General features: G+C 48.5%; 1 protein-coding gene across 3 annotated transcripts in view; it reads left to right on the forward strand.

The window, feature by feature from the left end:
- CTIF (cap binding complex dependent translation initiation factor) overlaps positions 1-15494 on the forward strand; it is a 324563-nt gene that overhangs the window by 73338 nt on the left and 235731 nt on the right. For all 3 annotated transcript variants that reach the window (XM_055417328.2, XM_055417332.2, XM_055417329.2), the window contains exon 2: positions 2277-2478. In XM_055417328.2, the coding sequence (XP_055273303.1) occupies positions 2299-2478 (180 nt within the window). In that variant the 5' untranslated portion in view covers positions 2277-2298. The remainder of the gene's footprint in view (positions 1-2276; positions 2479-15494) is intronic.

Below are 15494 nucleotides of genomic sequence, written 5' to 3' on the forward strand. Positions count from 1 at the left end.
TCTCCTTCAGGCCGGCAACTCTGTCTCTCCCTCCAGCCCCAGATGTAAGGGGCTCATGTGATTGGGTCAGGCCCTCCTGAATACTCTGTCTCTCTTTAGATCTGCTGACTTGGAGTTTAATTACATTTACAAAATCCTCTCCCAGGAGTTCCTAGGTTAATGTTTGATTGAGTAACTGGGAGAAAGTGTAGCCCTGTAGAAACTCAGGGCTCTCTTGAGTTCTGAAGCCTGCCACACTTGACTTACATCCAGGACTAAAAGCAGAGTGGCCAGGGGGCAGGAGGCAGCTGTCTGAGTGGTGGGGTTGGTGGTAGGAAGACCACTCTGGGCCTTGAATGGCAGGTGGAGGAAGTGGCCCTTGCACCACTAGGCACACTTATTTCCATCTGAGCAAAGTGCCTGCCTGCACACTCACCGCCACCCAGGCCTCCATCCCTGGGTTCCCCCACTCTGAAGAGAGCACCCAAGCCTGAAGCCACAGGCTTCTCCCTCTGGGGCAGGTGGACACACCCACGAGCCCCAAGGTTGCTAAGCTCAGAAGCCAAGCACGTACCCTCTGTAGCTGGTCTGGGGTCCAAGGGAGGCTGGATCTCATGCAGCAGCTGAAAGCCAAAACCTCAATCAGGAAATCAGCTGGAGAATGTGTGTCTGCATGTGTGACCATCCTTCCCATGGTCAGCACAGCCTCCAGGGAGCCTGACGAGGGTTTGGGGGAGTCAGCGTTCATGGTCTTGCAGCATTTCTGCAAGACCGCTTCTTTTCCTGTTTTGGATTCATTACAATTACAAACTCAACAAACTCTTAAGTATTGGTGAATAACTGTCCTAAAAAAGCTCTCAGTAGTCCAAGGTTTTGAAATTCAAGTGTTCCTTTAAACATACTAGGAAGTTGTCTTTATTATCCACAACACGTTCAAGGCACCGAAAGCCCTTTGTGGTCTCAGAGCCCTGCGCATTTACTTGGGTCTTTGTGTGTCTAAGGGTGGTGATTTGGTAGAAGACTCTTGTACTAGTTCTGATGGTGAAGCCATGTGCAATCTCTGCTTTTTCTGCTCAGTGGGCTCCCCCTGGAAAGCACTGATTTCCAGACAGTGGAAGGGATGCCAGACCAGCTTTAAAGCCCCTTCCTATCAGGAGCAGGGGTGGGGGGGTGCCCCTGGTGGGAAGGGACCTAGTGGTGAGAATGGCTCTAGCTTTCTCAACTTCCAGGTGGGCTGCGGGGAGCTTTGGGGGCAAGAGTGGACAGTGGAGGTGTCCCTGCAGGCCTGGGCCCCTGCAGCTGCTAGATTAAACAGTCCTGTTGGAGATGGACAGCATTTTTTTTTTTTTAAGCAATGCCTCAAGGCATACAGGATCTTAGTTCCCTGACCAGGGATGGAACTAATGTCCTCTGCAGTGGAAGTGCAGAGTCCTAACCCCTGGACTGCCAGGGAATTCCTCCTAGGGACAGCAGTTTTATTGGTGGACTTTAATAGATATCCATGGAACACTGGTCAAACTTTATGTCAAGCTTCTCAGGGAGAGCGCCTGAGCTGTTAATGAAGGCGTCATGTTCCTATGGAGGGTGACCAGACAGTGTCCAAGGCGGAACCATGCCCTTGCAGACAACCCGCTGGGCCTTACACATTGTATCATTAAAAGCTAGTCATGTCCGTAGAGGCTGAGTATAGCGTGTGTCCTACTGGACACACTGTTAACGGGGCTGCAGAATCACGTTATCACCTACCGTCTTCAGCAAATTTAGGGATAGTCTGGTGTCCAAAAAGAAAGCATGTCTTTGGAAGGAGGTATTCCTTGGAGGCGCAGGCCCTTTAAAGCGTCTGTGTCTGGGGAACCCCTGTATGTCTCAATGCTGGAGTCAGGGACATAGGCACCTGTGGTCGGTCTTATTCTTCTTTATGATAGATTTTGTTAACTCCATGTTGGGAAGCGGGGCCAGGGTGGTAGGCTGGGTCCCATTTTCCACTTTCTCCTGAGTGGTAAGGTCTAGGTATGAACTGACACCCAGCATGGCACCAGTTACCATGTTGGACAATTAGGCACAATACTGGCCCTTCTCTGGGCCTGAGTCTCCTTCCCCACCCCAGGGAGGAATCACAGCTTCCTCTTCACTCGCTAAAGGCCACCCGGCGCCCCACTGACTGCTCGAGGGCTTGGGAGAGGGCAGGATGGATGAGGGAGTGCCTCCGGGAGGGGGAGGGCTTCTCAGGTGGGGTCCCCATCTCTGCCTCCAGCAGCGTCATCTCACTGAGCCCGTCTGTCTTCTGCCTCCTGCAGCCCAGGCCCCTGAGCGGGAGGGATGGAGAACTCTTCAGCAGCATCCGCCTCCTCCGAGGCCGGGAGCAGCCGCTCCCAGGAGATCGAGGAGCTGGAGCGCTTCATCGACAGCTACGTGCTGGAGTACCAGGTGCAGGGACTGCTGGCCGACAAGACGGAGGGTGACGGCGAGAGCGAGAAGACGCAGTCCCACGTCTCCCAGGTACCACCGCCCGGGAGGGCATGGGCTCGGCAGGCTCGGAGGGGTGCTAAGGGGCCCTGGCTCCAGGCAGCGTCTGGTCATGTGGCCCTAGATTGCCAAAGTGGGGATGGCCCCCAACCAGAGTGTGGGGTCCAGGCAGGAAGCCCCCGGCTGTGCACTCCTGGCCCCTCTGACCCCACTGGGCAGCTCAGGCCCCGCAGACTCACAATGCACAGAACCCTCATTTATTGAGCACCAGCTGTGTGCAAGGCACTGCTCCCTGCTCCATGAGCCACAAGCTCCTGTTCTAGCAGACATCTGATGATTGAAGCTCATCCAGAGGCACACCGTCAAAAGTCTGTCACTTCTGAATATGTCCTCTGATGTCGAATACAGGCAGTTGTTGGCAGCCAAAGGATCGAGTCTCTCAGGCCTCACCCAGGGCTCTGTGTGCCAGACCTCATGACGCACATGAAGCCTTCAGACCAGAATCTTAGGTCGGAAGCTCTGGGGCTTCCCTGCTGCCGGCCAGTCTGTGGCAGCCCTGGTGGAAGGGGAACTCTGCTGAAAGACTGTGGATCGAGACTTGGAAGTTTCCAGTTCTCCAGAGTAGAATGTGAGCCATTAAGGGAAGTGACCACGTCAAGTGCATCTTTGCTGAACGTGATAAATCCTCAATAGGTCATTGTTTAAGAGTTGGTTCCATATTGCTTCTAGCCGCCTGTGTGACCTCGGGCAAGCAGACCCCTCAACTTCTCTGAGGCTTGGCTTTCTTACCTGGTGAATGGGGATGATCCTGCCGTCTCAGGAATGTTGAAAGTTCAGAGGTGATAAGAGGCCCAAAACTCTGGAGGAGCAGGGTGTTGTCTGTATCTGGAGGTTCAGGAGGGTCTCTTCTGCTCAGGGTCTGAGGTCCAGCGTCCATCTCACAAGTAGAGAGGAGCCACATGGGGCCCCAGGTTTGGAGGACAGCCAAGTGCAGCTGTCTGACTCACCGTCTGGGTGAGCAGCAGATCCAGACCCTCCAGCTTTTAGAAGGACAGAGTGAACTTGTGGCTTTCCTGGAACTCAGGACCAGGAGCGGCCCTGGGAAATTCTGAAACCAAAACCATGCAGCTCAGATTGGGACTTGAACCCACGCTCTTAAATTGAGATCACGCTCTTGTCAAGACTTAGTGAAGCTCAGGTTCTTGATGTCTTATCTCAGAAAGAATCCAGTGAGAGTCAAAGTGATACGTAAGAAGTGGATTTATTTAGAGTAAAACATGCTCCACAGAGTGTGGGCCATCTTAGAGGACCAGAGGCTCTGAAATATGGCTTGTTTAGTTTTTATGGGCTGGCTAATTTCATAGGCTAATGAGTGGGAGGATTCCAACTCTTTAGGGTGGGGGGAAGGGCAAGGATTTCCAGGCACTGGGCCACTGCCCACTGTTTAGCCTTTTATGGTTAGCTCTGAACTGTCATTTAGCTAATATATTACAATGAGGATATAATGAGGCTCAGGGTCTACTGGAAGCTGAATCTTTTGCCATCTTGGATCTAGGTAGTTCTAATCAGTTTTTGTCATGTCCTATGACTATATGGCTTCCCTGGTATGTGGACTATGGGGCTTCCCTGATAGTTCAGTTGATAAAGAACCTGCCTGCAAGGCAGGAGACCCCAGTTCGATTCCTGGGTTGGAAAGATCCCCTGGAGAAGGGATAGGCTACACACTCCAGTATTCTTGGGCTTCCCTGGTGGCTCAGCTGGTTAAGAATCGGCCTGCAATGTGGGAGAGACCTGGGTTGGATCTCTGGGTTGGGAAGGACCCCTGGTGAAGGGAAAGGTTACCCACTCCAGTATTCCGGCCTGGGGAATTCTATGGACTGTACAGTCCATGGGGTCGTAAAGAGGCGGACACGTTGGAGCGGCTTTCACTTTCAGGTTCATGACTCACGCTATTCTTCTCGAGGCTGTGCTCTGCCCCCTCCTTCCTGTTTCAGAGCCGTGGTGGCGCGCGCCTTATCCCCATTGGAGGGGAGGGCAGGGAAGATCAGCCCTGAGGGAGAAATGGAAGTATATGTGATGCTTTCCTGGGTGTCCTGGAAGTTCTAAGACCACAGGTAGTAGCGAGCCTGTAATCTGTTCAGTGTTCACGCTGCAAGTGTGTAGTGAACACCTGCTCTGCCCCTGGCACTGTCCTAGGACTGTGTGCCCGGGAGTGAGCAAAAGAGAGGAAAAGCTCATCCCTTGTGGCCCTTATTCCAGTGGCGGATGGCAACTGCTCTGGGGAAAAATAAATCAAGAAAATGGAGTGTGAGGAGTGATGAGGGTCAGGAGGTGTTTGCAGTGGTAAATGGGATGTCAGGAAGATGTCATCAAAGGCAGTGGAGGCGTAAGCCTGGATGGGAGTGGTCCAGGGCAGAGGGGCTGGTTGTTGGAGCAAAGGCCTTGATAGATGAGAGGGCTTGGCCTTGGCTCCAGCCCCACGGAGAGGCATGGGGCTGGTCTGGCATGTGCTGCCACCTGTCTCCCCCACTGTGGGGGGATTCCGGTGGCCTCCAGCAGAACATCCCCTGAAGTTTTCAGGTGGAGTGGGCTCTTCCAAGAGAGGGGTTTCAGGAAGCTGTGAAGCTTCACCCCAGGGGAGCACTTTGCAAGTGGTAGAATCTCCGTTCCCATCGGGGAGAGTTTGGAAGGAGGGGCCTTCCCAGTGCCTCTGCCCTCTCTGTAGGACCAGCGAAGCTCTCAGGACACAGAGCCTCAATCTGGGCCCTGCACTCCCGGCTCCTGCTCCTGGGATGGGTTGGGCCTAGCTGTGCCCGGATATCCACATCTGGAGCAGCTGTTAAACAGATGTTAGCTGTGAGGCAGAGTGTGGAAAACACTTGCACCATCTAGATGCATTCCTTAAACCGCCTGCATTCCCTGAGGTTCCCTGGAAGAGTGCAAACACCTGGCAAGATCCTGGGATCTGCCTGTGTGTTGCTGGCCAAGGGGCGTACATTCCAATCCTGCTCCCGCCAACTACTCCCCCCTAATCCAAAATAGCTGGAGTCCAGACTCCAGGGGAGGGGACAGCCGTGGCCACTCTAAGCAAGGCCAGGTTTAGGAGTGTCTGTATAACCACTTCTTTGGAAAAAATACAGTCTCTTTATTGACACCACTCTATGGGAAATCTTTCTGCTAAAGCACTTTTGCTTGTTTTTATTTAACCTGATGACTGTTTTAAAGGGAAGCCAAAGACAAAAACAAAAAAACCTCAGAGAATGTCCCAGGCTCCCTGTCTGCAGTGGTGTTTTGATGTTTCTGGGAGAGAAAATTGTTAAGATTCTTGGAAACCTTGAGAAGACTTGAGGGAGTGGAGAAGAATGTTCCTTTTCAGTGAGTGAGGTAATTTTTTAGGATCTGAGAGATGACAGTTGACTCTCAGGAAGAAAACACCTTGAGATGCTTGCATAGTGTGCGCGATGCTTGTACAGTGTGCGTGATGCTTGTACAGTGTGCGTGATGCTTGTATAGTGTGCGCAATGCTTGTACAGTGTGTTCTCCCTGCCCCTCCCCCACCCACAACTAGAAAGGAAAATGAAAGAGTGGATGGATGGATGGGAGGAAGAGAAGAAGAGAGAGAAGTTCCTGTTTATCCTAGACGAGTAACCCAGAGAATGTATCTAAGTTTCCCAACATGTTTGGGATATCAATTTAAAATTACCCCACACATTTTAAGAGTGCCTCCCTTCCAATGGATTCCAAGTCCGCAAAGGCACATCCTGAAAGTTGTCCTCACTCTGTCCTTGGGAAGAGGGAGGTGATGGCTCTATTCTGCAGAAGAGGAAAACTGGGATGCAGAGATGGGACATAGCCAAACCCCACTGCTCAGTGGTGGCTGAGCTGGGCCCCGGATCCTCCCCTTCCCCACCTACTTTTGGTTCCCTGACAGATACAGGCTGTGACTAGCAGGATGCTGGGAGGTTAGTACACTTTTTTCCTCTGTGGAATGAGAATTGGGACTCCAAGTCTCATTGACCAGTAACGTTTTGAGGAAGAGACTGGGATGTTGTAAGTAGGGAAGTTTGGCACCTCTGATATTACTCGATGGTTTTATGGACCATTAGGAAGCTTTAAAGGAGTGTTCACAGCTCTGGCTGTTCATTGGAATTGCTTGGGAGCTGGGGCAGGTCCCACCCCAGAGTTGAGTGGAATGGGGACGGGTCTGGGTACTGACCTTCTTGTCAGCTCCCATATGACTCTGACGTCCTTTTCAGGTTGCTGACCACAGCCACAGGTGGACTTGTCTGCCTCCCTTCCCCGCCCCTCCATGCTGAACGGCCTGGAGCCTTCTTTCAGAAGGATAGAATGTAGGGACGTTGTAAAGAATGGATACGTGTAATGAAAGCATGTTTCCCCAAAATTCTTGGTAACAAGTCACATGAAGAGTCACTGAGGGTGAAGATATCTTCCTGTAGTTCTTTTTGATGCTGTGAGGCCCTTGGAAATCATGCATTTGGAAGAGGCCTTACAGAGAGATGGATAATAAGAGTATTCAGGTCGGTGTGAAGTTGCTTTCTCACTGGGGTAATTTCCTTCTCTCTTTCTTTTCACATTTTCCTTGCATTCAGCTTTCTCTGTGCAGTGTTCCCTCATCCCTCTTCTGTCCCATTCCCTCATTTCCTCCTCCCCTTTGAATCCTTCCCTGCCATGTTTGCTCAAAGGAGGAAATGCTCAATGGTGGACCACCCATGAAAGACTTAACAGAAGAAGTGAGTTTAAGGGGAACTGTGAGGTGGTTGAATATGGGGAGTCATTTTATCTTTCTCCTTATTTAAAAAGATAATTTATTTTTAATTACACAGTTACTGTATGCATATATTCTCATGGTACTTAAGAATTCAAAGGCTAATTAGCTACTGCCTTATGCACTGTCTTACCTCTATCTCCATCAGAATGATGAGTTAACTTCCTCACCTTTTTAATGACCTACAGAAATACATTATTTCCAAATCTTACATCATAACTGGGGAATATGTTGTTTGAGAAGTTGCCTTTTTCACCTGGCTGTTTGCCCTAGTGATTCCTCCAGGCTTGTACATCTGCTGTGTTCTATTTAATGGGTGCACAGGAGCCCGTAGTATGGATGTTCCATAGGTTAACCATTCACCTATTGCTGGACATTCAGATTACTTTTAGAATTTCCCCTGGAAATACAGGCTACATCAGTGAACACTTCTGAACATGTCTCCTCCTGCACATGTAAAAGTGTTTCTTTAGGTCGATGCTGAGAAATAGAATCGAATTTAATATCTATTGCCAAATTGCTCTCCAGAATGCTTGTTGTATTAGTCACAGGACCACCAGTGGATTGGGACAAATGGTCTCGTGTCACTTTAATTTGCATTTCCTTAATTTTTAGTGAGGCTGAGCCTTTTTAAATCTGATTACCAGGTGTTTTTAAAAATAGGTTAAGTTTTTATTTTACTTTTAAAGCAACAGTAGAAAAACAGAGACAATCAGAAAACAAAAGCCCACCATAGTTTTATGATAAAAACTGGTATAGTTTTTGTGTATTATTTTTTTCTTAATATACCTCTCAGGAGTTGAGCTTCTAGCATACATGTAGCTTTTAGCTTGTTTACTTACTTAGCTTGGTTTTCTACACACTGTTTGGTGGTTTGGGCATAAAGTACAGTTGCTGAAACCGGCCAGTTACCATTGGCTAAATAATGAAATATAATTAGAGCTAAGAATGATTAATTCAGGCCCTATTCTAGGCTCTGGGGATAAAGTCATGAATAGAACTTACCTTCAGAGGGAGAAAGACAGTGACAGACAAAGAAGGAAACAAACAGGATGCTAGAAGGTGATGTATATGTGAAAGAGACAAGAAAGGCCTGGGGTGCTGGGCTGTCTAGAGGACTTATGTAGACCTTCGAGCAAAGATTTGAAGAGGGTGAGAGTGAGGCCACTCTGGAACCAGCCTTCCAGACAGAGGGGATGTCAGGAACACAGCTCTGGTATGGGAGTGTACCCCACTTTGAGGAGTAGCTTTGGGGCTAGTCTGGTGGGAGCAAAGGGCCACTTCTGTGGGGCCTGGTCAGTGAGATGCTGGAGGGTTTTGAGCAGAGGAGAGAGTTGGTATTGGTTAGATCGAACCACTCTGGGTTCTTTGTGGACAGTCAGCAATGTTGAGGGGCAGGGCGGAAAGGAAGCAGGGGGACAGGAAGTCCTTGGTTGGCCAAGGTCAAAGGTGGCGACTTGGAGCCCTGTGGGACCGTGGAGGTGGTGGGAGGTGGTCAGTTTCTCATACTTTAAAGCACAGACAACATGACTTTCTAATGAATGGCCTTGACAACAGCCTGAGCCTGTGGAAGGCAGACTTTCCAGAAATGAGAGGGAAGACCCTGGAAGATCAGTGTTGGGAAGGTCAAGAGTTCAGTTTTCAGATGCGAGAGGTTTAAAATAGTACTGGATTCTGTTGTACAACAATGGCAGAAACCAACACAGCATCATAAAACAATTTTCTCCAATTAAAAAAATAAATAAGAGAAAAAGATAGTACGTGGTGTTTTGGTAGAGATGTTGATTAAGCAGTTAGATATACAGAGTGGCGTTCTGGGAAGGAGAATGACCTGGAGATTTACACTCGTAAATGGTGACATATGGGTGGCATTTTAAGCCCAAGGAGTTGAGGAGCTTAGACCAAAGGGTCAAAGGCTGAGCTCCAAGAAGTGGGGACCCTGAGGAGGAACGACCAAGGTCAGGGAGGGTGTCCATGTCAGCTCATTTAATTTACACAACAGTGCCGTGAAATTCAGTTCAGTTCAGTCTGTCGCTCGCCTCTGACTCTTTGCGACCCCAAGGACTGCAGCACGCCAGTCTTCCCTGCTTACTCAAACCCATGTCCATCGAGTCGGTGATGCCATCCAGCCATCTCATCCTCTGTCGTCCCCTTCTCCTGCCTCCTTCAGTCTTTTCAAATGAGTCAGTTCTTCGTATCAGGTGGCCAAAGTATTAGAGCTTCAGCTTCAACATCAGTCCTTCCAATGAATATTCAGGACTGATCTCCTTTAGAATGGACTGGTTGGATCTCCTTGCTGTCCAAGGGACTCTCAAGAGTCTTCTTCAACACCACAGTTCAAAAGCATCAATTCTTCAGCGCTTAACTTTCTTCACAGTCTAACTCTCACATCCATACATGACCACTGGAAAAACCATAGCCTTGACTAGACAGACCTTTGTTGGCAAAGTAATATCTCTGCTTTTTAATATGCTATCTAGGTTGGTCATAACTTTCCTTCCAAGGAGTAAGCATCATTTAATTTCATGGCTGCCATCACCATCTGCGGTGATTTTGGAGCCCCCAAAAATAAAGTCAGCCACTGTTTCCACTGTTTCCCCATCTATTTGCCGTGAAGTGAAGTGAAGTGATGCTGTGAAGAAGTTGCTCTTGTTGTTGCCTGCTTACAGAGGGGGAAACAGAGGTACAGAGAGGTTGAATTCACTGCTTAAGGTCACTTAGTGAGTATGTGGTCTGTCTGAGGTTCGAACCAGGTGGCCTTGCTCCAGGTGCCATACCCTTAGCCTGCACTGTGGCAGTTTCTGTTGTTTTATTACAAGCAAGGGAAACAGTCTGAGGAAGGAAGGGACTTGCCCAAGGTGATAGATTAAGAGACAGAGCAGGAATATGAACTTGGATTTGCTACTTCAGGAACTCAGGCTCTTGGGAATTCCCTGGCGGTCCAGTGTAGGACTCGGTGCTTTCACTGCTGGACCTGGGTTCAATCCCTGGTCAGGAAACTGAGATCCTGCAAGCCTGGTTGTACAGCCAAAAACAAAAAAACAGCAAAGAGACAAAAAAGAACTCAGAATCCTAATCGCTGCATTAAGCTGCCTCCACAATAGGAAAGTTGTTTGAGTTTTTGTTAGTTTGTCTTCAGATTGGAGGAAAAAGGTTTTCTCCCTCTCTGAAATCTCAGCCCTGGGCTGCATCCTCCCCGAGCCCCCACACACATACCCAAGATTTTTCTGGGTTGTCACTGTGGGTGAGAGAGTGAGCTGCCAGGCAGTCCCCACTCCCACCTCCCCTGGCCCCTCTCCTGGTCAGTACGGCCATGGAGGAGGACAGAGGGAGCGGTCTTGTATGCTCCTGGCTTCTGGAAGCCCCCCCTTTAGGCTGTCCCATGCCTGGACTCCGTGAGGAAGCCCCTTCTCCTCTCGGGCCCCTCACCAGGAAAAGAGGGTGTTGGGTGAGAGCAGTGGTTCCCACTAGACCTTCAAATCCCTCCCCTTCCCAGCCCTGGGTGGTCCTGGCACCCCCTTGATTAAGAAGTTCTGCATAAGATGGCTTTTTAAATAATTTTACACTTTGAAATAATTTCAGATGTACATAAAAATTATACTAATATAACAAAGAATTCCTGCACATCCTTCACCCAGATTTTCCACTTGTTAATATTTTATTTAAATAATAAAATAATTTTAAAATAATATTATTTAAAAATAATTTTAATATATTATTTAATAATATAATATTATTATTTAAAATAATAATATTTTAAAATATTTAAAAATAATATTATTTAAAATTTAAAATAAAGTTATGTTAAAATAATATTTATTTTATTTTTGTATTCTCTCTCCTCTCGAGAGAGCAATCGATCAATAGAGTCTATATATGGAGAAATTTCCCCTCTATCCCTAAACACATCAGTGTGTATTTACAAAGAACAAGGACATTCTGTTACATAGTCATGAAGCAGTTCCAATACTATTAATTAATCTATAGACCTTATATTGCCCTGTTTCCCCAATAATGTCCTTTATAACAACAACAAAATTCTAGGTTCCTCAGCGAATTAAACATAGAACTACTATGTAACCCAGCAGTTCTACTTCTGGGTATATACCCAAAAGAATTGAAAGCAAGTATTTGACCAGATGCTTGTACAGAATGTTCACAGCAATATTATTCACCATAGCCAAAAGGTGGAAATACTGTTGTTCATCAGTGAATGATTGGATGAACAGAATACAGTCCATACATACAGGAATATTATTGAGGCTTAAAAAAGAAAAAAAGGAAATTCTGTCACATGGATGAACCTTAAGGACTTTACGCCAAGAGAAGTAATTCAGACACAGAGGACAAATATTGTTTGATCCCACTTCTATGAGGCATGTAGAATACTCAGATCCGTAGAGAACAAAAGTAGATAAGTTGTTACCAGGGTTTTGGAGGAGGGGAATGGGGAGTTACTGTTTGATGGGGGCAGTTTCAGTTTGGGATGAAAAAGTACTGGAGCTGGATGTTGGTGTTGGTTGAATAGCAAGGTGAATGAATTTAATGCCACTGAATTGTGCACTTAAAAATAGTTAAAGTGTAAATTATATTTTACTACAATAAAAAAATTTCTGGTTCAGCCTTGAATTCACGATCATATATGCATTTAGTTTCCAACATTTTCACTGGCTCTTTGAACTAATACCTGTTTATTCCTTTTACTCATTCTGCCTCTCTTTTGGCTGTCACCCTGGGTCAGTTACTTAACTATGCTTTGTCTCAAATTCCATGTTTGCAAAGTTGGGAGTAATAAACAGGCCTAGGGATCTGTGTGGAGGCAGACGCTAGGGTCATTTCCCCCCACTAGCTTGCCCGTTGTCTCAGTCCCTGTGTTCCTGTCCCTCCCCTCGTGTGGGACACTGTCCTTATCATATACTAAGTTCCCATGTACACCTCTGTTTGTACATGGATGCAGCAGTTTTATCAGCTGATCTTTTCCTCTCCTCCTACTGATTCAGCCTGCTGGTTTGACTCTGCCCTTGATATACCTCCAAGCTTCCCTGGTGGCTCAGCTGGTAAAGAATCCGCCTGCAGAGACCTGGGTTTGATCCCTGGGTTGGGAAGATCCCCTGGAGAAGGGAAAGGCTACCCACTCCAGTGTTCTGGCCTGGAGAAGTCCATGGAGAATTCCTGTATAGTCCATGGGGTCTCAAAGAGCCAGATACAACTGAGCGACTTTCACTTGATACATGTCCATGTCTGGAAGGGTAAGTCCAAGGATTTCAAACACCACTGGAAAGGGGGCTCCTGCAGCCTCCCCTTCCTTGGGCTTTTCTGTTTTTACTCCTCCCTCAACCTTCAGTGGCATCCTCTGTCCTCCGTCAAGTCTGCTCCCCAAATATTGTCCATCTTTGCGAGCAAATGACCGATAATAGATTTTAATTCTTTTAGCATGAAATATTTAGAATGTACTTATAAGAGCAGATAGAAGAAGCATCTGCTTTGAGTACAGAATAAGCCATCTGTGCGCCTTTGTTTGTTAAACCGTAACCCTGTGCCGTCTTTGTTTCATCTTGTTAAATTAAGAAATGGGTGATAGCAGTTACGGTGAAGACCCCAGACCACTCTTGTGAATTCCATGGGTGTTCCCCTGTATCCAGATTTCCCACCTTACCTGCCTCTTTGTGTTCCACGACATTTTCAGGAGGGGCCACCTTACCCCCCAGGGAACTTGCTCCCAGCTCTAAACCCTTCACCCCGACGGAGAAATGCACTGGGCTGACCCAGGCATGGGGGCAGGGCCGAGGAGAGTGTTCCCCCAGGGGGCTCTTCTCTTGTTCTGGAATCATTCCAGAAGGCCTGTGTTTTCTCTAGGCAGTGGCTCATTAAAGGCAAAGGGGATGGAAGGGGTGGTGGCTTCAGCCTAAGCAAGGAGAAGACAGCTGGGCAGCAGGATCCTAGCAGATGGCGGGGAGCCCTGAGCAGGGAAGGGAGAGCTCCCAGGGGCTTCAGGCGGCAGCAGAGCGCGGATGTGGCTGGGGAGTTGGAGGTGGGGTGCCACACGGGACCAGTGGGTGCAGCTTCTCAGCTTCTGGTGCCAAGTGCAGTGGTTCACACTTAATTCCCACCCCCCTCCCCGGGGGGATCAGGGCTTCCCAGGTGACTCAGTGGGTAAAGAATCCGCCTGCCATGCAGAAGACCCAGGTTCAACCCCTGAGTCAGGAAGATCCCCTGGAGGAGGAAATGACAACCCACTCCAGTATTCTTGCATGGAGAATCCCGTGGACAGAAGAGCCTGGAGGGCTACAGTCTAGCGGGTCACAAAAAGTCAGACTCAACTGAGAACACTTTAACTTGGCGGGGGTCAGGAAAGTTGAACCTTCCTTCAACAGCTTTCCCCAAGGCCACAGCTGGGTCTCTGGGGTGGGTTTCTGTGGACTTTCCTTTCTTGCTAGCTTTCCTACACACATCAGCCCTCTGCTCACTGCTTGTCCGTACGATGCTCTGAGAGCCACTCCATTTCCATTGCTTCCTGCTCTCCCAGTGGAGACCCGAATGACTCAGGACGCTAGCCTCCTGACCAGTGGGCTCCCCACACCCACACTCCCAGCCAGTTTATCCTGCTAACACAGCACTGATGACGCTCCCCGACGCCCCTCCGCGCCCTCCCACATCACCCCGTCACAAGCCTTCCACCCCCTGTGCACCCAGGAGGAGGCTCTGACTGCCTAGCGGGAGGGTCCTGCTTGCTACCCCCTGCCCCTGAGCTGGCTGGTATTCCCCTGCTGGGTCCACACTCGGGCTCACTCTCCTCCAGGGATCCAGGCTTGACCACTTTCCTTCCCCAGCGAATCCTTCGAGAGCACACTGTCCGTCTTCTCAGCCTTGCACCCCCCCTCCCCATCTTACTGTTCCTGGGCATCTCACCTCTTCTGTGAAGGGAGCGCTGGGTGCAGGTCCCACAGCAGAGGCACTCGGAAAAGTTGCCACTGTAAAGTTGAGGGTGACCTCTAACAAAGCAGAGACATCTCATCCAGGGGGCTGAGGCGGAATGTGGATGTTCAGAAGCCTCAGCCTCCCCTCTGTGCCTGCCTGTCTGGACAGCCAGTATTGCTCCCTGCCTCTGCCCTGCCAGAGATCACGCTGACCCCAGGAGGAGGTGCCCCCACCTGGGTCACTGTTCTGCGGGGTGTCACATCGGCAAGTGTGCAGCTGGGGTTGAAGTGTTGGGATGCCCCAGGGGAGGAAGCCTGTCTCTGCAAGGCTGTCCTGAGATGGGAACGAGATGTGTGGCCTCTAGATCTCCCCTGGCTGTTAGTCACTCTGCATCTTGAGCATCCTGCCTACTCTCAGCCAGGCTCCAGCCAGGAAAGGAGATACCCCTCAAGTATGGGAAGCAGTAAAGCAGAGGGATTGTTTTTATAGTAGTCCAAATATTTTACAGGTGTATTTATCTAAACACATAAATACATACATGGATTACTTTTTTTTTTTTGCCGTGCCATGCGGCATGCGGGATCTTAGTTTCCCAACCAGGGATTGAACCCATGTTCCTTGCAGTAGGAGCATGGAATCTTAGTCTTAAGCCCTGGACTGTCAGGGAAGTCCCTGGATTACTTTTTATTTTGAAGTTACTTTTGGCTTATAGCAGATGCACAAAAATAGTACAGGTGTTCCAATGCACCTGCTCCCTAATATGAACATCTTATGTAACCATAGTGCAATGATCAAAACTGAGACATTAGCATTGGTACAATGAGATTTTACTCGAAAATCACCAGTGTATCTACTAATGTCCTTTTTCTGTTCCAAGATCCAAATTTTCATCTAATTGTCTTGCTTTCTTATTCTCCTCCAACCTGTGGCACTCCTGTGGCCTTTTCTTATCCCTACAACCCTGCCACTTTTGAAGGCCATTTATTTTTTGGAAATTTCATCAGTTTGGGTTGCCTGATCGACACTGTGCATTTTTGGCAAGAACCCCTCAAGAGTGACATCGCCCTTCTCAGGACATTATGCTGGGAAGTCCATGGTGGTTATATGTTTTATTACAGATGATGTTATCCTTGATCACTTGGTTTAAGGTGGTATCTGATGGACTTCTCATTTTTTTTCCTATAATTTAGTAAATATCTTTGCAGAAATGCTTTGAAACTATAAGTACCCAGACAGAGGGACTCTAACCCAGGGAGTTGATTATCCAGATGATAAAAAGCTGAGAAACTAAACTACCACAGGAGCCATTGCCTCCTGTAGGCCTGAGGTGGAACGGGTGGAGATG

Source organism: Moschus berezovskii, chromosome 28 (assembly GCF_049115385.1).
Source record: "Moschus berezovskii isolate FMDL1 chromosome 28, NW_MosBer_1.0, whole genome shotgun sequence".
Taxonomy (NCBI): Eukaryota; Metazoa; Chordata; class Mammalia; order Artiodactyla; family Moschidae; genus Moschus; species Moschus berezovskii.